The sequence below is a fragment of the Natator depressus genome, chromosome 3, assembly GCF_965152275.1.
Source record: "Natator depressus isolate rNatDep1 chromosome 3, rNatDep2.hap1, whole genome shotgun sequence".
Lineage (NCBI taxonomy): Eukaryota > Metazoa > Chordata > Testudines > Cheloniidae > Natator > Natator depressus.
Genome location: NC_134236.1, coordinates 114170658 through 114192169, shown reverse-complemented (window position 1 = coordinate 114192169; position 21512 = coordinate 114170658). Strand labels below are relative to the sequence as shown.

The following is a 21512-nucleotide window of genomic DNA, read 5'->3' as shown; positions in this document are numbered from 1 at the left end:
CTAGCATAGGCATCTTGACGTTTAAAAGAATGGAGAAGCATCCTGCGAAATTTACACTTACCAAGATGTTCATAGTTGTGGTTCTATCTGATGGAACAGGTAAATAGAAATAGATCTAATAGATAAGGCATTGGTGGGAAAGCTCAGCTTTGTACAGAAAGTTATCAATGGCAATAAACAAACTTTGGAATGGAAAGGAAGCAGCCAACGGCAGGGGTAGAGAACAAGTTCAATAGTGAGAATAGAATTTAAAAAGGGGGGGGGTGAGAATCTCTCTCATCTTTTAATACAAGATTTTCTTAGTCTTGGTGATTTATTGTTTATCATTCTACCCTTGGCATTGTGCCAACACAAGTTTAAAATGGGACAGCTCAGCCTGTCCATTAACAGAAGGTGGTGGGATCCAAAGTGACAAGCAGCGTTACATAACAAGGAGCAGCTGGGAGCTATGTCTGCTGTCTGAGCCACAGCAACGGGTCACTCACATCTCCTCTCGAAGTCTCCACCATGGAGGTGGGAGGGTCCCAGAGCTCAGGCTGCAGCCCTCACCCAAATGGCTAACACTAGTTAAACAGCCCCTTTGCCCGAGCCAGCTAAAACAGGCCAGCTGTGGGTTTTTAACTGCAGTGTAGACATACCCTAAGAGAACAGTTCAACATGGTTAACAGGCATATAATGGCACCTATATTCTTGAAAGCAATGTTTTGTCTTTTTGTAGAAGGGGGACAAGCAGGGGGGACAACACACTACTTTCTGTTCATACATTTAGCAAGACCCAATCCCTGCCCTGAGAAGCTTACAACCTAAAAAGACAAGTGAGAAATGCAGAGTGGAAGAGGGACAAAATATTCACAGTTAAATATATATATATATATATATATATATATATATAATTACCTGTCCTTCTCACTTAGCCATTAGTAATTGGCTAATTACTTGTAGGCATCACAGCAGAGGTAGGTCTGAGGGAGAAATTTGAAGAAGGAGGTGATTTTATTAAGCAGTTCAGGGAGGGTCTTCCATGCAATTCATTGCTAATGGAACAATGCATTGGATGGTAGGTAGAGTTTATGAATGGCGCTGAGAAGATATTCATATGATTAGTTGCTGATACCCTGATAGGGCTATTGGGTTCCTTGTGGTGTCTGACTGTTATCTAAGCTATAGTATCCATTTCACCTAATTACTGTTCCACTTTTATAATAACTCCTACTCTATCAAGTTAGTCAACCACCCTCCCTTCAAAGCTCAGTAGTCTCTCTACCTTACTAGCAGTTAATCCAAAAAGTTGGCTGGGGAGGAGGGAGAGGAGTCTTCAAAAGATTTCTCCTTCCCTTGGGGCTTTTTTTCCCTAGAGTGATTCTGTGTCTTCCAAGAATAGTGTCTCCCTAAGAAAATGGGAGCTCTTCCTTTCTAGGAGAGTGCTTGAAACCTCTTGTAGGTGACTGACCATTCAGATACCACTCAGATATAATTCTTCTATGCCTTATGCCATAGCATACTACAACTGGAGTTAGTAGTGGTGATCAAGTAACCATCCTTTATATTCTAGTCTTCTGATGATCTGTTATTTTCAGTGGAACTCCAGCAAAAGGGGAGCTAGTGTTAAAGACACAAAATTTGGTCCAGATTTAAGCCAGTCCTAAGGTTAGAGGTGTTTGGATCCCAGGTTTTGTTTCTCTGGCCTTAATGAGTTTTAAAGGTTATATAGTAGGTTTAGTAAAGCTTTTGATACTGTCTCGCATGACCTTCTCATAAACAAACTAGGGAAATGCAACCTAGATGGAGCCACTATAAGGTGTGTGCAAAACTGGTTTGAAAACCATTCCCAGAGAGTAGTTATCAGTGGCTCACAGGGTCATGCTGGAAAGACATAATGAGTCGGGTCCTGCAGGGATCAGTTCTGGGTCCAGTTGTATTCAATATCTTCCTCAAGGATTTAGATAATGCCATAAAAAGTACACTTATAAAGTTTGTGGATGGTACCAAGCTGGGAGGGGTTGCAAGTGCTTTGGAGGATAGAATTAAAATTCAAAATGATCTGGACAAACTGGAGAACTGGTCTGAAGTAAATAGGATGAAATTCAATAAGGACAAATGCAAAGTACTCCACTTAGGAAGGAACACTCAGTTGAACACATACAAAATGGGAAATGACTGCCTAGGAAGAAGTACCGCAGAAAGGGATCTGGGGGTCATAGTGGATCACAAGCTAAATGTGAGTCAACAGTGTAACGCTGTTGCAAAAAAAGCAAACATCATTCTAGGATGTATTAGCAGGAGTGTTGTAAGCAAGACACAAGAAGTAATTCTTCTGCTCTACTCTGTGCTGATTAGGCCTCAGTTGGAGTATTGTGTCCAGTTCTGGGTACCACATTTCAGGAAGGATGGGGACAAATTGGAGAGAATCCAGAGAAGAGCAACAAAAGTGATTAAAGGTCTAGAAAACATGACCTATGAGGGAAGATTGAAAAAATTGGGTTTGTTTAGTCTGGAAAAGAGAACACTGAGGGGGGACATGATGACAGTTTTCAAGTACATAAAGGGTTGTTACAAGGAGGAGGGAGAAAATTTGTTTTTCTTAACCTCTGAGGATAGGACAAGAAGCAACAGACTTATATTGCGGCCAGGGAGGTTTAGGTTGGACATAGGAAAAACTTCCTGTCAGGGTGGTTAAGCACTGGAATAAATTGCCTAGGGAGGTTGTGGAATCTCCATCACTGGAGATTTTTAAGAGCAGGTTAGACAAACACCTGTCAGGAATAGTCTACATAATACTTAGTCCTGCCATGACCTCTGAATGTCTCTTCCAATCCTATAATTCTATAGCAGGCCTATCTACTCACAATGGGCCCTTAAGGTTATAAATTAGAACAGCATTAGAACTGCATTGTGATGCTCAAATCCTGGGCTGACACCCTGGCATAGCAGTATATTTTGGAAATACTACTTCTTGTTTCAGGAAAAGATTGAAATATGCTTTTATTTAAACACATTCTTGGTATAAAATGAATCCTACATAGCTTTACAATTATTCCACTTGCACATTCTTGCTGGGTTATTCAAAAGAGCACAGTCTGTCACCCAACTCCTCAGTTCCTCTGACAATTCCAGCTGGTAGTTAGTACTTCTAGTGACTTTGTTTTCTAAATACATCTTACAATAATAAGTATTTAAATTCTTTGTTTTGAAGTCAGCCAGCCACTACCCAAGTTAACTGACACTTCACCCTGGGTTAAAACATAGTGACTATGGCTATACTTTATACTCTTATGAATCTCTACAAGCTATAGTTATGTATTTCTGACACCTTTCAACGCATAAGGAAGTCTTGAATTGTTTTCTAATAATCTATTTATATTATGCATTTGATCAACATTTATATTTGTCTGCATTGCAATTATGGGTGAAGTAGGTTTTCTATATACATCACCTATACAGTAACATGACACAAAAAACAAAAAAATTGAAATAAAACACATATCCCTGAATCTGCTACTGAATTAACTCTGCAAAGCATTTGAGGATATAGCTTGTATGAAAGATTCTATACCAGCGGTTCTCAAACTTTAGCAACCCAAGGACCACCATTTTGATTTAAAATTTTTCAGGGACCCCCAAGTTCCCCCGTTTAGCACTTGCCCTACCCCCTTCCCAGAGGCCATGCCCCTGCCCTGCTCCTTCTCCGAGGCCCCGCCTCACTCACTCCATCCCCCCCACTCTCCCTCACTTGCTCTCCCTCACCCTCACTCACTTTCACCAAGCTGGGGCAAGGTGCAGGAGGGGGTGTGGGGTGCAGGCTCCGGGAGGGAGTTTGGATGTAGGCTCTGGGCTGGGGCAGGGGTGCTGGAGAGGGTGTGGGCTCTGGAAGGGAGTTTAGGGGCGGGAAGGGGTTTGGGCTCTAGAAGGGAGTTTGGGGGCGGGATCTGGGCTGGGGCAGAGGGTTGTGGTGCGGGAGAGGGTGAGAGGTGACGGCTCCGGCCAGGATGTGCTTACCTCAGGCAGCGCTTACCTCGGACGGCTCCTGAAAGCAACCAGCATAACCCTCTGGCAACAGCTCCTAGGCAGGGAGGTTAGGGGATCTGCCCCTGCTCACAGGCATTGCCCCTGCAGCTCCCATTGGCTGCAGTTTCTAGCCAATGGGAGCTGTAGAGTCAGCGCTCAGGGTGGGGGCAGTGCGCTGACACCCTCTGCCCTGATCCAGGGGCCGCAGGGACATGCCGGCCACTTCTGGGAGCGGCACGGAGTCAGGGCAGGTAGAGAGCCTGCCTTAGCCCCACTGGACTTTTAGCACCTAAAATCTCCTGATTTGGCTTCAATAGCCTCTGGGAGATTGCACCTGATTCCAGGAGATGCTGGGAGGGAGGGGGAGAAGTTGATCAGCAGCACTCTGGGACCCCCAGAGTACCCTCGGGGACCCCCAGGGGTCCACGACACCCAGTTTGAGAGATGATGCTCTATACAAAATAAGAGTTGCATCATAATAGTTCAGATTAGTAGTAGCTAAATAAGGCATAAGATAAGAATGGCCATACTGGGTCAGACCAATGGTCCATCTAGCCCAGTATCCTGTCTTCAGACCGTGGTCAGAGCCAGGTGCTTCAGAGGGAATGAACAGAACAGACAAACATTGAGTGATCCATCCCCTATCATCCACTCCCAGTCACTGTTTGTCAGTATGGCTCTACTACTTAATCATTTTGAATTGCATACATTTTCAATAGTTTCATAGTACCCTCCTGCTGAAATGTTAGAGTCAATTCTCATATTTTAGGGTGTCCAGGCATATAACTGGATAGAGGGAGGAAGAAAGATGGGTCAGATGGGGCCTATTTATCTGAGAAAGTCATATGAAGTAGCAAAGTGGACTCTTTAGAACCCACCCCATTTCCCCGTGTTTATAAAATGCACCTCCTTTCACTCTGGTGAAGGTGCAGGAAAGCTCCTTTCATCTTCAACCCGTTCCTCCCCTTGCAAGGCTGCTCACAGACTAGCTACTCCCTGACTCTTCATCTCTCTGTGCCTCAGTTTACTCATTGATAAAGCATGGATAACCATTTGCTTAACTCACCAGGACACTGAGGTTCCATTCTTATGTAAAGCATATTGAGATCCTCTGGGGGAGAGAGTACATATACATACAAAATACTGTTAATTTATCTTATGGGCCAGAAAACTGACCTATTAAAACCTTGCAACACCACTGAATTCACCTCTCTCCAGAGCACATTTTCACACTTAAGCTACCAGACCCTCATTAACCTGAGTCAGCAGGTGCTGTATATTATTAACCTTGTTTAGTCCTTGAGATCCTAGTAGGACATGTGAGCTTGTGGTAGAGAGCAGCTGTAGCTTTACATACTGGAAGAGATTGTTTTTAGTGTTTCTTTTCCCTGCTGCTAGTTTACAGTATTCTTGACTTCATGTACATGCTCAAGGCTAGACAAGAGGAGGCTCAGGCTGCAACCAATAAAGCCAGTGAAGATTTCTACAGAGAGAAAGAATTGGGCTGTGCTTGGAACCAGAGCCTGGTAAATAGTGCAGGTAGGAAAGGGGTAAGCCCTGGAAGCAGTCTCTAGGACTCACCTTGCATCACTGGGAGAAGTAGCTACTAGCCCAAGATATCTTTGTACCTTTTTTTTCTTTACACCATTCCAACTGGCAATGCTGCTGTTCACCTGCAGGGTGTCCTTAGGAGTGAGCTGGTGGGGAACATGCCTCTTTTATAAAACAAAGTAGAGGGGGCAGGGTGAGTGAGCTAGCCCTAGTCCCAACTACAACTGATTATACAAATGTCTATTGCAAGCTGCAAATTGTTATATTTATGGCTTTGAGCTAGTTGGATAGTTTGAAACATACTAAGCCTGGAGAGGTTTGGGCAATTCACAGCACAGGGCATGAGACTGTCACAAAAGTAGCACTGGAATTCGACAAGTAGCTGGGGATCACCGCTATGGAATTGCACCTGGACCATGTGTAATCAATCAGCTGATTAATGCAGACCCTACATTTAATGTGTACTTTTATGACTATCAATTTCTTTTAGCATCTGCATTCACTCTTTTATAAATAAAAGCACTGTGTAGCAAGTGTTTTTAAATTGGGTTGCTGCTTGGGACAACTCTAGTGGCAACAGTCACTTTGGACGATAAAATGAACGAACATACAAACAACCCAGCCTGTGAACTCTTGTCTCTGACTTCCAACCACAGCAACAGCCTTACTCATTCACTCGCAATCCTTTTCTGAGGTGGCTGGTGTGGGAGGAGCTTTGCAAACCAGTCCTTGTTTCTAAAGGCTTTTAAAAGGGTGCTATAATGAGTTTCTTCCATAAACTCTACCCAGGTCACAATACTTGCCTTAACTCTGGTCATCCTTGCTACATTCCCTATGTGCATCTGGAGTTCCCCCTTACATCAGAAAATGAAGCCAAGACTTGTACCAATGTCCCTTTGACTATAGCAGAATGGTTGGATGGATTCCCTCTGCTCAAGTGGTATCGTGATTGCCTGAAATGCAAACTGACCCCCCACTATTAATCCCACTCTCTATTCTGTATGCAGTTCAGACAGTTACATACAGTGCCACTTAATAAATATGTAAGCAAAAGTTCAGCTGGAGCAGGCTTTTACTCAGTTCACAAATAAAAAGGCTGCTAGATGGACCTAGGGGTTACAGTGGACGAGAAGCTGGATATGAGTCAGCAGTGTGCCCTTGTTGACAAGAAGGCCAATGGCATTTTGGGATGTATAAGGAGGGGCATTGCCACCAGATCGAGGGACGTGATCGTTCCCCTCTATTCGACATTGGTGAGGCCTCATCTGGAGTACTGTGTCCAGTTTTGGGCCCCACACTACAAGAAGGATGTGGAAAAATTGGAAAGAGTCCAGCGGAGGGCAACAAAAATGATTAGGGGACTGGAACACATGACTTATGAGGAGAGGCTGAGGGAACTGGGATTGTTTAGTCTACGGAAGAGAAGAATGAGGGGGGATTTGATAGCTGCTTTCAACTACCTGAAAGAGGGGTTCCAAAGAGGATGGATCTAGACTGTTCTCAGTGGTAGCAGATGACAAAACAAGGAGTAATGGTCTCAAGTTGCAGTGGGGGAGATTTAGGTTGGATATTAGGAAAAACTTTTTCCACTAGGAGGGTGGTGAAACACTGGAATGCGTTACCTAGGGAGGTGGTGGAATCTCCTTCCTGAGAAGTTTTTAAGGTCAGGCTTGACAAAGCCCTGGGTGGGATGATTTAGTCGGGGATTGGTCCTGCTTTGAGCAGGGGGTTGGACTGATGACCTCCTGAGGTCCCTTCCAACCCTGATATTCTATGATTCTATGGAGGAGGAGGAGAGGTAGTGCTCTGAGAGTGAGGGGCCTGTCTCTGATCCCTCAAAGTCATGCCTCTGAGCAGAGTTCCTCTGGGCATGGCCACTGACTCCTTAGGGGCCTTTAAGGAGCAGACTGGGCGCTGTCAGAAACTCTCTGCTGGGGTGTCCCCTTCTGCTTCCCTGATTTTTAACCTTTGGTCTTCACTCCTGTTCCTGTATTTTTATTTGTTGTCCCCAGTATTTACTTGTGGCCTGGGTTCAACAGCTCCTCCCGCTATGTTGAGGGACTAGACCTTTAGGTTTGGATGGGCCAGGCCCATCATCTTCCAGTAACCACAACAGGACTATAAGGCTGCTGCTCCGGCCCTTAAGACCCTTCCTGGTTTGTGTTTTACTTGTGAACACAGCAAATCTAGCCAAAGGGAGAGGTCCTCTATCTGTCTTTTCGCTCAGAAGATGTGATCTTCAGCTAGCAGACAGCATGTGCTGCATTGCAAATTCAAGATTCAAGCGTGCCCCTCCTTCCCAACCTTGGAAGCACCAAGTGATCGTCACGCTTCACACCTTTAAGGCTTCTCCTTATTCTTTCAGCAAGCGCGTGTGCACCCCATCCATCCCAGTCACATTTTCGACCGAGAAGCAAGGATGTTACAGATCTCTCCAGTATGTGGAACATGGTAATATGTAAGAGAGGCAGAGGGACAATGAAAAGACCTTGTGAAGCATGAGTCATGACTGAGTATAGGATAATCCTCACCATAGTGAGGTGGCGAAGTCCTACAAGGTGGGTGGGATTTTTGAAAGTACAGTGATGGCCTACCTCTTCCCTCACTGAAATTTTTCCATGGACTTCAGTGAAAGCAGCTCTCAGCTTTGGCCTACCTCTTTCTTTATATGCTGTTCTGCTTCTTTATTTAATTTTTGCTCCTTCATTTTTGAGCTGAAGTGGCTTATGCAGAGTAGCTGCACAATCAGGCATTAAGGATTCAATCCCCTCTTACGCGACCCTGCCCTTCCATGCAGGGTCTCCTCTGTCTGGACAGCAGCCCCACCAGATAGGGGTCCAGAGTGACCTAGACAAATTGGAGGATTGGGCCAAAAGAAATCTGATGAGGTTCAACAAGGACAAGTGCAGAGTCCTGCACTTAGGACGGAAGAATCCCATGCACTACTACAGGCTGGGGACCGACTAGCTAAGCAGCAGTTCTGCAGAAAAGGACCTGGGGATTACAGTGGACGAGAAGTGGATATGAGTCAGCAGTGAGCCCTTGTTGCCAAGAAGGCCAACGGCATATTGGGCTGTATTAGCAGGAGCATTGCCAGCAGATCGAGGGACGTGATTATTCCCCTCTATTCGGCACTGGTGAGGCTACACCTGGAGTATTGTGTCCAGTTTTGGTCCCCCCACTACAGAAGGGATGTGGACAAATTGGAAAGAGTCCAGCGGAGGGCGACAAAAATGATTAGGGGGCTGGGGTACATGACTTACGAGGAGAGGCTGAGGAAACTGGGGTTATTAAGTCTGCAGAAGAGAAGAGTGAGGGGGGATTTGATAGCAGCCTTCAACTATCTGAAAGGGGGTTCCAAAGAGGATGGAGCTAGGCTATTCTCAGTGGTGGCAGATGACAGAACAAGAAGCAATGCTCTCAAGTTGCAGTGTGGGAGGTCTAGGTTGGATATTAGGAAACACTATTTCACTAGGAGGGTGGTGAAGCACTGGAATGGGTTACCTAGGGAGGTGGTGGAATCTCCATCCCTAGAGGTTTTTAAGGCCCGGCTTGTCAAAGCCCTGGCTGGGATGATTTAGTTGGTGTTGGTCCTGCTTTGAGCAGGCGATTGGACTAGATGACCTCCTGAGGTCTCTTCCAACCCTAATATTCTATTATTCTATGAAAAGGAATAAGCTATCATGGTATAAGGCACGTTTATACTAGTATAACTATTTCAGTGGAAAAAAATCATACCCAATTGAAATAGTTATACCAGTGCAAGCACAGGCCGGGTGTTAGAGATATCCCAGAAAGCTCTATCAGAAAGTTGAGTTTACCATTCTTACTCCATGCTAACAGCTTCTCAGAGGCCAAGCTTTCTACTGGGTGAGATTCAGAAGGGGGTTAAGAATCAAAAAGTTCTGAGCTTCAACCAAGCACAGTAAGAAACTGAAAAATGAAAACATTCGAAAGTGTCTTGTAGGGAACAACCCTGAATTGGCAGGGAGCTGGACTGGATGATTTAACAGCTTTGTGTTTTCCAGCTACACTTTGGATTTCCCAGATTTTCATGTATTGCTCACTCAGTACCAGATTTTCACAAGCTCCGTAGTCTGGGTTCTGAGCTGTTTTGAAAACCTGGCCATAAGTGTCATGGTGAGCTGCTGGGTGCTGAGCTCTTCAGAAAATACAGACCCGCTTTTTTACCTTGGTTCAAATTTTTAATGGGTGACTGAATATAAAATGACCCCCCCCCCCACAAAATGCCTGGGAGACCTTTCCACCAAGCTAATCTCTGCCCATATTAGTTATTAGAACCAAACAAGTTGAAAGCCTTTAATTAATAAGAGTAAAACCACTGTAGATGGAATGTTTCATTTTATTTAAGAAAGTCCTGCAGGAAAACACAAGAGCAAAATTTCTTATCTTCCAATTTCACTTCTGTCTTAAAAATGATAGCATAGTTGTAGAACATTGGCAGATCTAAGCAGGCTTGACATAACAGCAGCATTAAACACGATTGAAAAGGTTCTCTCATACAGTGTCATCAACAGTTGTAATACTATCAAGATGTTTGTATTTTGGATTGATATTTTTCTGTTTTTTCACATGTGCTTTGCAGTGTCAGAGGCTCTTTGTTGGATGGAATTTTCAACAGAGTCATTTCCATACAATCGATGAACAATTTACAGGCTCATTTTCTTTTTGATGTGTTAATATATTAATTTCCAGAGTCAAAGAATGGAAAAAAGAGAACAGTTTTTGTTTTTTGACAGTTCATTTTGTGTTCTCTCTTTTAACCACCACCATATAATATAAGATCTTGCTCACACACTGGTTTAATTAAACTGGTTCAGTTAAACAAGTCGAAACCTGTCCGTGGTTCCACTTATTTCAGTTTAAAAGGAACTTTGGTTTAGCTTAAGTCAACTGGGAACAGGTTTAAACTAAGCCGAAATGTGTGTCCATACACAGCTTTGTGCCAATGTAACTATACTCCTTTAAAAACTAATTGAAGTCACACCAGTACAACTTTTCCCTGTAGACAAGGCCTTAGTTTTGTGTAGATTAAACCTCTTCCTAATAAATTTAAACTAAACCAAAGTAAATCTGGTTTAGACCAAAATAAGAGAATAGCTCAAATAAATTGTTTATGAATTACCACATATATGGCATTTGACACCAGTTAAAAGCCATCATATTTTTACTGCTAGGGAGGTGCTCTGTTGCAGTGGTTGTGGGGAAAGAGGAACATGCTTGCATATGTGTGCAGGAATTAGATGGCTTTGTAAGGAAATTATTAAAGAGCTTTATCTTAAGACAACGTGCTGGCTTCCTAAAGGTCCCCTGACTGCTTACTTAACTCTCCAGTAAAGCATCTGCATTGTAAACAGAATGACAGGTAAATTGTTAGCTGCTAGACTTTGTATTGCATTTTATTGGAAAAATGTGACTCCTCCTCCTATGGAATTGTGATATAGTAAAATATGGACTGTCCTTGTAATGAAAAGCTTTCAGATCAATACATGAACAAGAGAAATGCCCAAAAGAGGTTGGATGTTTAGAAATATGCTCACCCTTTTTAGTGTAAGAGGAGGTGGGCTCCCCAGCCAGGAAGCCAGAATTTTTAGCCAGGTTCTTTGAATATTAAACAGATCCTAAAGAAGTGCTGTATGATGTAGTATGTTAACATTTCATTGTAACTTTGCCTTAGTAAAAGATTTCAAAATGAGACTGTCCACACATATAGTCTTGCATGCGTTTAACAAAATCAGTTTAAAACGACAACTTCAGTTAAGCTGGAGCACCTGTCTGTGAAGACAAACCCAAAGTCAGTATTGTGGTTTACTCTATGGGACCCTCCCACCTTGCAGGGTCCTGGAGCCTGGGCTTCAGCCCAAGCCTGAATATCAAAACTGCAATTAAACAGCCCCTTGGCCCGAATCCAGGTGAGCTGGCATGGGTCAGCCATGGGCTATTAATTGCAGTGTAGACATACCCTCTATTTGCTTCACTAGGGGCAGCAATGATGGGAGCACTAGCATAGACAGGGAACCTGCATTTTCATTGTCATGCCACCTAACTGTCCAGAGCACATGTAGATGACACCAGTTAGACCATTGTGGGTGCCATGTCTGCCCTAGATTTCTCCTAATGGGGGCTTGCACCAGCTGCAGCAAAGGAAGGAAGTTTAGAGACAATGTCTAGGTTAGACAAGGCCTCCAAGTATCTTGGTCAAGCAGAAGTAGTACTAACATATGTGAAGATATCCTCTTCTACTGCAAAAGATAATGCAGCTCTTGGGCAGGGGATCTTTGACTGGTGTACATCAAGCAATGTACAAACTGCTTAGTCTTCCACCCACTCTCTGCTAACCTCTCTGCTGCCTTGCTCTGCTGAAACCCCCAAAGGGAAGATAAGTGTGCAAGTGACAATCAAAAGATATCAGGATGAGGAGGTTCTTTCCAATTCAGGAAAAGAGTCGCTCCCTAATGGGGAGAGGAAACTGAAGCGATAAAAGCAACTGAAGGGCTATTGTGCATATCCCCTGGAACAATCAACCAGGCTCATCAATAATAGCAGTTGTCAGATTCACAGCGCTTGATTGCTTGCTGCTATTACTGGATGCAGCCGCTGCAATTACGAGTGCTAAGAAGGCATATGGATATAAACAGCCAGATCCACAGGTACGCTTAAGAGGACAAAGATAAGCTGTGTATAATAGACAGAGAGAAGCAGCATATTGTGGGCTTTACAGTGTTGCTTTACAGTGAGCATTTTAGTAATTTCTTTCCTTAGTTGTCCCATGCTCACATAACCATCATAATGTCGTCCAGTGGCTTTCGTGTCAAATCAGGCACGGTGGCGTCTTTGCTGGGGTACCCAACAGGGAGCAGCAAGAGTAACTTCTCGTTTGTTGGGCGTTGGAGCAGCACCCTGAGGCGAGGGCCACAGTTCAGAGGCGTAGAGGTCACTGTGACCAGACCGACGTTCTAGAACGAGACAGACAAACAGAGGCAAGGTGCAGTTTAAACTGAATGAAATAAAATTCAGTCCTCCGAGTTTGTAGCTGACCTTCCATGCCCATCTTCCTACTGTACAGTCCAAACATGCTCACACGCTTCAAACCTTTAAAGCTTATCTCTAATGTATTTGTAGCCTTACCAGGAGCAAAGGAGATTTCCTACCCTACTTAAAATAAAACACACCAGGCTGCTGGGCAAATGGCACATTCCGCTTCCCCGCACCTCGCCACCACTGATAGTCAGAGGCCAATTCTCACTCCAGCCCCTGCACATGGTTCCAGCAGCCTAGAGGGCAGTGAAGGAGTCAAAAGGAACTCCTCCACTGTGGGAGTAGCATAGGCTAGCATAAGCAGTCCTATGCAGCCTATTGCCTCGCAGGCCTCAAGGTAGATGAGTCTGGGAAGGGACCTAACCTTAGTACTCAGTGTTATGGGGATTCTGAGCTAAGGCAGCTATGAGGAGGCTGCTGGAAGTTAGATCAATCCTGTGGGCTGCTCAAACTTACATCCGGGGCTTTTTCAGTTCCTTCAGCAGCCCAGAATCCAGAGGGCACAAAGGTGACTTAAAGCTTTTCCCCTTTCCCCAGGGGTTGCACCTTTAGTGCCGTGCCTCTCAGGAGGTGCCAAACAGGATTAGCCTGTCATCTTCTATGAAAATGTTGGGGGTGTGGGTGGAATGGGAGGTGGCTGTTTTTAAAAACCCAGAGCCATTCATTAAACCCATTCACTTATTCCCCAGTCCTCCCATATAAAATCCCACAAGGAAATGAAGCATTACGCCAAACACTCAGATCAGATACTAGACATGACATGAGCATACAGCTCTCATTGATTCAATGGTAGTTCTGCATGTGGATTTAAGCAGAACATGGCCCAGTGCTTAACTGGTTAAGCATTCTCGGAGTGCTTTAGAATGAAAGGGCATATACTAAGTTTAAAGGAGAGCCAGTTTTATGACATTTTCACAGGTTGCACCTCCTGTTGAAATAGCTTGTCTAGTGCTCTGAAGAGGCAGAGTGCTAGCTGAAGTAGTGCTAAGTATTGTGGAGTCATAGGGCTGGCTCTCTTCTGAAAGAGTATAAAATAATTTCTAGAAGCTGGGCCAGTGTCAGACTTGCCACTGGGCCAACGGGGTTCATGCCAGGGGTACCATCCAACTGGGAGGCCCTGGAGAAAATCCACTGCTGGGTGGTGGAAGCCCAGAGCCCCAGTTGCTGGGCGGAGGGGCAGGGGAAACGCCCGCAACCTGACCCTGCTCCATGGCCACAGTGCCAGGCAGGGGAATCTTGTGCCCCAACCCCGCTCCCCGCCAGCAGCACCAGGCGGGGTGGGGGAAGCCCCTCCCAGTGGCCCCTGAGCCCGTCCCCAGCAGAAGCCCCAAGGCAAGGGAAGCCCCAGCACCCCCCACCTGAAAGAAGCCATGGGGCAGCAAGGGAAGCCCCGCACTCAGCCCCCCTGCTGTGGCCCTGGGACTGGAGGAGCTCTCACTCCCCGCTGAGCCCTGGGCTGTGGTGCCGGAATGGAGAGTCTCCAGTCTTGGGGCTGCAGTGGGGCGGGGGTGGGGGTGGGGGGGAGGCATAAAGGAGCAAAATGGGTTTCGGGGCTGCAGTAAGGGAGGGGAATGGAGGGGACCCTGGGTGGAATCGGAGTGGGCCCCGGGGAAGAGGCAGAAAGGGTTGGGGCTGTGGTCAGGGCTACAGGCAAAAGGGGTGCGAAGGGGTCCCTACTTGCTCTGGCCCAGGGCCCCAGGAAACTTTAATCTGCCTCTGAGCTTGACAAGTGACCCTGAGGAGCAGGGCCACTCTCGAGCTGGCAGGGAGCATCGAGAGTCAGGCTGGATGAGGCATTGGCTAAGGTGGTACTGGAGATAATCTGGAGCCTGATTACACCCACTAATTCTGACTGGGAAAGGGAGCAAGGTGTGCAATACAAGTCTCTGTGGCTGGGGACGATGGCTGACAGACTAACTCTAGAGACACCTAGAGTAACTTAAGAGCAGGATATCTGTGAGTAGAGGAGAGCACCATGCCATTTGGGGACATAAAATGCAGGTTCTGCCCTTTTTCCTTTAGCCACATCCTCATTGCACCCCCTCTGTACGCAGTTACATGGAGGGGGAGTGGAGAATCACATAGGGTATGTCTACACTGCAATGTAAGACCAGGGTTAGCAAGATTCAGATCAGTTGACCTGTGTTCGAGAACCCAGGGCCTGAGCATCTACACTGATTCTTAATCCTACGTTAAGAATTTTCTAACCTGGGGCTCCGGCTTCCACAGTGCAGCATGCAGCCCCGAGTCAAACCGACCAGATCCCAGACTCCTAGCACTCTCCCGAAAAGTGATAGCTCTGGCCCTTTGACTGGTGCACTGTGGGAAAACTGTACCGCCCACCCTGCATGTTACAGGAAGTTATAGGCAGCCAACGCAGCCTGCCAACCAACATGGAGGAGACTTCAGAAGTTTTCTTGATTGTACTTTCACTCCTGTGTCAGGAAACAGGCAGAACTTCCATGAGGCACTAGTGGACATTTTGGCAATGTTTTCTGTGTGTGACAGAGCTTTGGATGGAGCAGGAAGAGGAGGAGGAAGAGCAACCTGGCATGGCAGGCTCACACTAGCTGATGCTGCTTGTTACACTCCGTATAGGCACTGATGCCCCCTATAAAGATTGGTGTATCTGGTGCTGGGCCACAAGCACAGGCTGGTGGGATCACATTGTCATAGGGACCTGGGATGACAGCAGTGGGTTTCTTTGCATGCAGAAGCTACATTTCTGGAGCTTTGTGAGCAGCTTGCCCCAACTCTTCGACCTAAAAGCATGAGAGCACCTTTGCCAGTTCAGAAGCAGGTTGCTGTCAGCAGTCTGGGGTAGCCAGCTTCCAACCAGAACGTGGTCAAGCAGTTTGGTGTTGGAAAGTTGACAGTGGGTACAGTAGTGGCAGAGGTTTCTGAGGCAGTCAGGCATTGGGTTAACTCCAAGATGGCGGGCATACAAAGCTATTCCTGGGGTAATTGCTGGCTTTGAGAGAATGGGGTTTCCAAACTGTGCCAGGGCCATTGATGGGAGTCGTGTGTCCATAGTTTACCCTCCTCAAGGACCTCATGAGTACATTAAGTGCAAAGGGGACTACTCCATTGTTATGCAGGCCCTCGTGGACCACAGAGATCACTTTATGAATGTGAATGTAGGCTGCATTAGGAAAGTTCACAATGTCAGGGTTTCTTACCAATCAGGAGTCTACATTCATGGACAGGCTGGGACACTATTCCCACCAAATGACATGGTCATAAATGTAGTTACTGTCCCTACCATTATTTTGGGGAACCCTATGTGCCCACTTTTGCCTTGGCATATGAAACATGCTCTGATTTCAGAGGTCCTGACAAAAGATGGTTTTATTATATGATGAGCAGATGTAGAATGGCTGTTTGAATGTGCTTTTGGCAGATTGAGATCCCACTGGAGATGTCTACAGACATGTTTAGATGCCAGTGTCATCAGTGCTGTCTGCATTACTGAACCGTACTCTGCTCTTCACAATCTTTGTGGAGCCAGAGGTGAGCCATTTCCCCCTGAATGGACCTATGACCGTGAGGGGCTGCTGAATCAGTGCCCTCAGCCAGAAAATGCACCTACCACAGCTGGCGCGGGTGAATCCAGGCATTAGAAGTCAGGGATGCTTTGTGCTCCCACTTTATGGACTTGCCTGGCAGCTATGAATGTGCTTTTGTGGTGGGAGGAATGGGGCTAATTGCTTTGGGGTGGGTTCAGTGCTTGGGGGCTTGATTGCCATGCAATCTACTTATTAATGACATGACCACTTATGAAATGGGGGTGGAGGATGAGTCGCAATATGTATTCATATAAGGAAGTGATTGAAGAGTGGATTGTTGTACCTAACTGTATAGAGGAATAGTGTTTGTTTATTAATTCCTAATTGTTCCCAGTCATGTGTTTAGCTTTATTATTTCAATTCATGATTGTATGATGAGGTGCAGTGATAGCAATAAACTTTGATGAGATAAAAGGCTTTATTTATAAATGTGTCAGAACAGTACAACAGTCACCCATTGCCATGCAGGCGACTTCCCATACAACATCCAAACCGTTACAAAAGAACACTTCCAAAAAAACCAGGAACTGTGTAGCAAGTGCCTGGTCCCACGCTGAAACACTGTCCTCTAGCTGTGCGGAAAGCCTCAGCCTTCCTCCTGCCTCTTGGCATGCTTTTTCTCCAGTCTTAAGTCCCTCTGTTTCTGGTACTGGCCTTGCTTGCTGAACCATAAATTCATCATGGAAATGCTTTCTCTTGGAACAAAGTCCAGAAGGTACGCTGGGGCCAGGCCTGAACTACACCGTCAGGGGTCAAACTGTGGAGGTACAGCAGCCGGTAGAGGGCAAGGGGCCTGAAACAGGGGGCCTGAAACGGGACAAGACAGTGTCACTGTCTCAAATAGCTCAGGGGAGGAGCACAGAATTAATTCTTGTAACATTTTAGGTCCTTGAAATTCCACATTTCAAAACTGAACTGCAATATATTGTGAAGGGGATGTTTCATTTCCCTGGACACGGCCTGGTGAAAGTAATGCAGAGACAATGGTAAGTTAAAAATTCTAACCTGTTTTTGTTTTACAAAAATTGCAGAACTACTTACGGTGGGGTAAGGAGGCAGCCTGTGACCTTACTACAAAAACCTGTTTCTGTCATTTCAAGTCTTTCACATTTTGGAGGCCGTAACTGTTCTTGCGGCGGCATATTGGCAAAGCTGATGGTAGGAAACCTGCAGCGTATGCAGCTGGAGTATTCCAATATAACTGAGCAGCACATCTATGAGTGGACACGGCTGGATTTCCAATTAAGCACAGTAGACACATGCCTGGGGAGCCAGCATTCATGGGGGCCTAAAAGTTAAGTGCATTAAAAGTTTCATTTTTTATGGAAAACACGAAGGTCAGCTGTAGGCAGGGGGTGGGGGTGCTGAAGATGCTGTGCCTAGGGGCACGTAAGGTGTAAATCGCCCTGTGAGTAGAGTGGTCTAATTATCTACCAAAGTAGCCTTGGAAAATACGCCCTTCCCCACAACCGGACTACCTGTCTGGGGTTCCTGCTCACAGCTATCAGCACCTGGGATTGCTGATTTCATGAGGAAATCAACAGGCTGCATTAGCTTCCACAGGGCTTACCCTGTTATGGCTGCATAAGAACACACAGAACTCCACAGCCTTCCTCCTCCCCACGCTCACATTTCTTGGCAAAAATTCAAACCCCAGTCAGACTTGGGATAGACGATTGTCACTTATGGACTTCCTCTAACTGAAATGGACTAGTTTTGAAAATGGATCACGTTTTCCCAAACACACACATACACAGTTTCCAGGAAGGTCCATAGGCCATTGATTGATTACAGAGCAGTAAACAAAGGCATGGCAATATAATGTTATTTTTAAGAAACAGGAGTGGCCATAGCAAAAATCGGTGTCTTTCCAATAAAAATACTTTTTAGAGCTGTTCTTTACTGTTTGCATTTCCTGGTTGCCATTTGGAACTCCACATGAGGGGGAGGGGTGCGCCAAGGCACTGTGATACAATCTGCCATTAGTGGCTACAATGAGCTTCTCAGAACTTTTGCATTGATCTATATAGTGGAAACCCCTCCCGTAGCAATAAATATTAAATTGGAGCCAGAAACTTACCAGGCTCAGAGGCGGCTTCTGTCCCTTCCATATCTGCTGCTATTCCTCGAGGGGGCATCAAACAGCTCCTCAGAGTATGGACCCAGAAGTTGCCACTGATCCTGTTCCAAAGTGTGCTCTGGGACCCAGCAACAGAGTGACTTCATGGTCCTCACTCAGTGTCCCATCACTCCCCATGCTAGATTCTGCAGCTGGCAGGGCACATCCGAGCTGACCAGGCCATTATGCACCACAGTTTACTCTGTCCTGGGTGCAGTGCCAGGCCAACACCTCATAAAACAGGCAGGGTGCCAGTGAGTTGCCTGAGGTGTGGATCTGATCCCTGGTCTTCCGGCATTTGCTCTTGAGCTGCTTAATCCGCTCCCTCCACTGGTCACCAGTCCAGTAAATTGGCAAAGCTGCCAGTTTCTTTGCAGTTTGCTGGTATGCATGGTCACTCTTGGTACTTTTACTAAAGTTTTACCACAGTTTTGCTGGCCTCGCACCAGAGATTCACCAAAGCTGGCTGTGCTCCCATCACCATGAAACAGCGCACTTTGGAAGACGCTTGTTTTGTTCAGTCTCCATTGCAAACACAGAAGGCTCCCAGATGGTGTTTGCAGCTCAGTGAAGACAATGGAAGGGTTAACACTGACTCACTGAGCTGCTGCTGTGCACCAAGAGGAATGGCTTCCGTTTTCAATTGAGTTAATTGGAGATTCTTAGGATAGAGGATAAAGGCAGTTGTCCCATGAGATTGTTGGATACTTTTGGCAGTCTCCTCAAGACCTGAGTCAAGTGGGGCTGCATCTACCCTGCAAAACAATAGGGCTTGAACCATGGGTCACGGCCTGTCATAGGCTCAGACCCTCCACCCTTGCTGGGTCTTAGGTCCGAGCCAGAGACTGAGAGATTTGTGTGTAGACAGAAGGGGTTTTTGGCTCAAGCCTGAGTCTGAGCCTGGCTTACATTGCAGTATAGACATATAGTACCCATACACAGTTGCAGAGGAGCAACAAACCAGGGTTACAATTAAATCTCGTGCACTGCTCCCTCCTCAGATTTCCTGCTGTGACGATTTTCCTTCAGAACGAAGGGTTCGGAAAAATTTAGACTAAAAGAGAAGAGTCTGGTAATGGATTGGCTTACTGTTATTGTGGTCCATTAATGATTTAACAGTTTAAAAAATTCACTATTTAAACATTTTTGTGTACATTAGACATAAGGACTAGAATTAAATGTTGAGAGACTAGTCAAACAATCTGATTGTCCAGTATATACAGTTCAGAGCTTTAAACTCGTTAGAAATAAATTCATCTTTAGAAATGCCTTGAACAAAACAACAAACTGCACTGGCTGTTAAACAAAACATATGCCTGCTTTCCCCCACCCCCCAAATAACCGGCATAGCAACACTGAAACTGATCTCAAAGCAAGACTGCCCTGGGGATTCATGAAAGGACGTTGTGTTATGGTAATGGCATATCATTTTAAGACTGACATACTGGTAACCTGAGAACCCTAGCATCATTATTAGTGTAGTACAAGAGTTATGAGTGCTTAAGTTGGTTTCTACTGCAGCTCTATTAATAAGACAGTATTAAACCTGTATGCACCTGAATTTATTGTCTAAAAGGAGGTGCAAATAACACGAAGCACATTGCTTAAATTAAGTTCTTCTTACTGTTAGCCAGTATGGATGGAGAAAGATTTACCTTCTCAAAGTTGGGCCTATATCTAGCTAGTCCACAAGGTCATTTTGTCCATGACAATGCATGCTATCAATAGATGAACATTTCAGCTTCAAACTTTCACTTGAGTGATTTTTTTATTTTTATTTTTTTTAAAATAGCAAGTTAAGCTTTTTCAAACCTCAAAAATAAGATTTGGGTTTAATCCAAGTTTGGGGCAAAGGTTCAGTTCTATTCTTACCCAGCCCAACCCAACCCTAGTTTATACCAACTCTGACTGTACGGCATGCTGTCAGCGTACCTGCAGTGCAGCAAGGAGAAGACCACAGGCAATAGAAACACTGATCTCATTGTAGTAATGGGTCTTCTTTTGGCCATTTGGAAGCATCCCGTACACCTGCTTAAAAATGAGGATCAGGTAGGGAGCTGTATCCAGGTATACTTTTATCCAGTTTGTTCTGCAAAAAGGTGATTTTTGAAGACATTTATTCTGCTGTCTCATTGTTTTCACTATCATATATATGTGTTGGCTATAAAAGGTTGGTACAGATGTACAACAGCTATAACAGGTGTTTTTTAAGCTACTGCTTAGTTATTGATCTTAAACAACATTTAAATGAAGTTTGTTGGATGTTTTCCTAGAAACAGGCCTGAATTAGAACCCTGGGTCCCAGCACTCTCAGTCTGGATGAGAGAAAGATTTTACTTGCCTGCTCTCTAGTGTGCAGTTGCATGAGAATATGGTGCAGATATATCCCCTCCTACCTGAGGACTGACCTCATGAGCACTCACCCACAGGCACTGGGAACTAAGACAGTGGCATGATTTTCAGAATTTCTGGGTTCCTATAACTCCCACTGTAGTCAGTGGTGCTTACTGGTGGGCCACTGACTTGGGAACTTTGGATAAGTTTTAAAGCTATTTTGTGTAGTACATGTCCATCTAACCTAGATCATTGACCTGTCCTTGTGTAGGTCATCTCTTTTGTGCTTCAGTCACTTTGGTTCCATATATGTTGTTATAGGAATTTATGAGATGGCCTAAAAGGATGTATAAAAGAACTATTTCTTCCTATTTTCATGTATATCTCATCTCATTATGCAAAGAGAGAGATATTTTAATTACATACATAGTACACATGTAGTTTGATCTTGCACCAGCATAATAATTACCACTGTAATAAATAAATAAGTGTACATGAAGAACAATTGATCCCCACCCACTTTATAACAGCCCCTAACATATCTGAAGACTTATCAGGTGCTCCCTCAGTCTTCTTTTCCTCAAAACTAAACATGCTTTTTAAAAAGCCTTTCCTCATTTTATCATTTTTGTTGCTGTCTTCTGGACGCTCTCCAAAGTGTCCACATCTTTCTTAAAGTATGGTGCCCACAACTGGACACAGTACTCCAGCTGAGGCCTCCCCAGTGCCAACAAGAGTGGGGCAATTATCTCCTGTGTATGACATACAACACTCCAATTAGCACATCCCAGAATTATATTAGCCTTTTTTGCAACTGTATCACGTTGTTAGCTCATATTCAATTTGTGATCCATTATAACCCCCAGAATGCTCAAAAA

The 21512-nt window shown here is 45.1% G+C and overlaps 1 protein-coding gene across 1 annotated transcript in view; it reads right to left on the bottom strand.

The window, feature by feature from the left end:
- Nucleotides 1–9901: 9901 nt before the first annotated feature.
- Nucleotides 9902–21512, bottom strand: part of IYD (iodotyrosine deiodinase) — a 33425-nt gene continuing 21814 nt past the window's right edge. The window contains exons 4-5 of the mRNA XM_074948606.1: nucleotides 20233–20389; nucleotides 9902–12533 (exon numbers count right to left, since the gene is read on the bottom strand). Coding sequence (XP_074804707.1) covers nucleotides 12351–12533; nucleotides 20233–20389 — 340 coding nt within the window. The 3' untranslated portion in view covers nucleotides 9902–12350. The remainder of the gene's footprint in view (nucleotides 12534–20232; nucleotides 20390–21512) is intronic.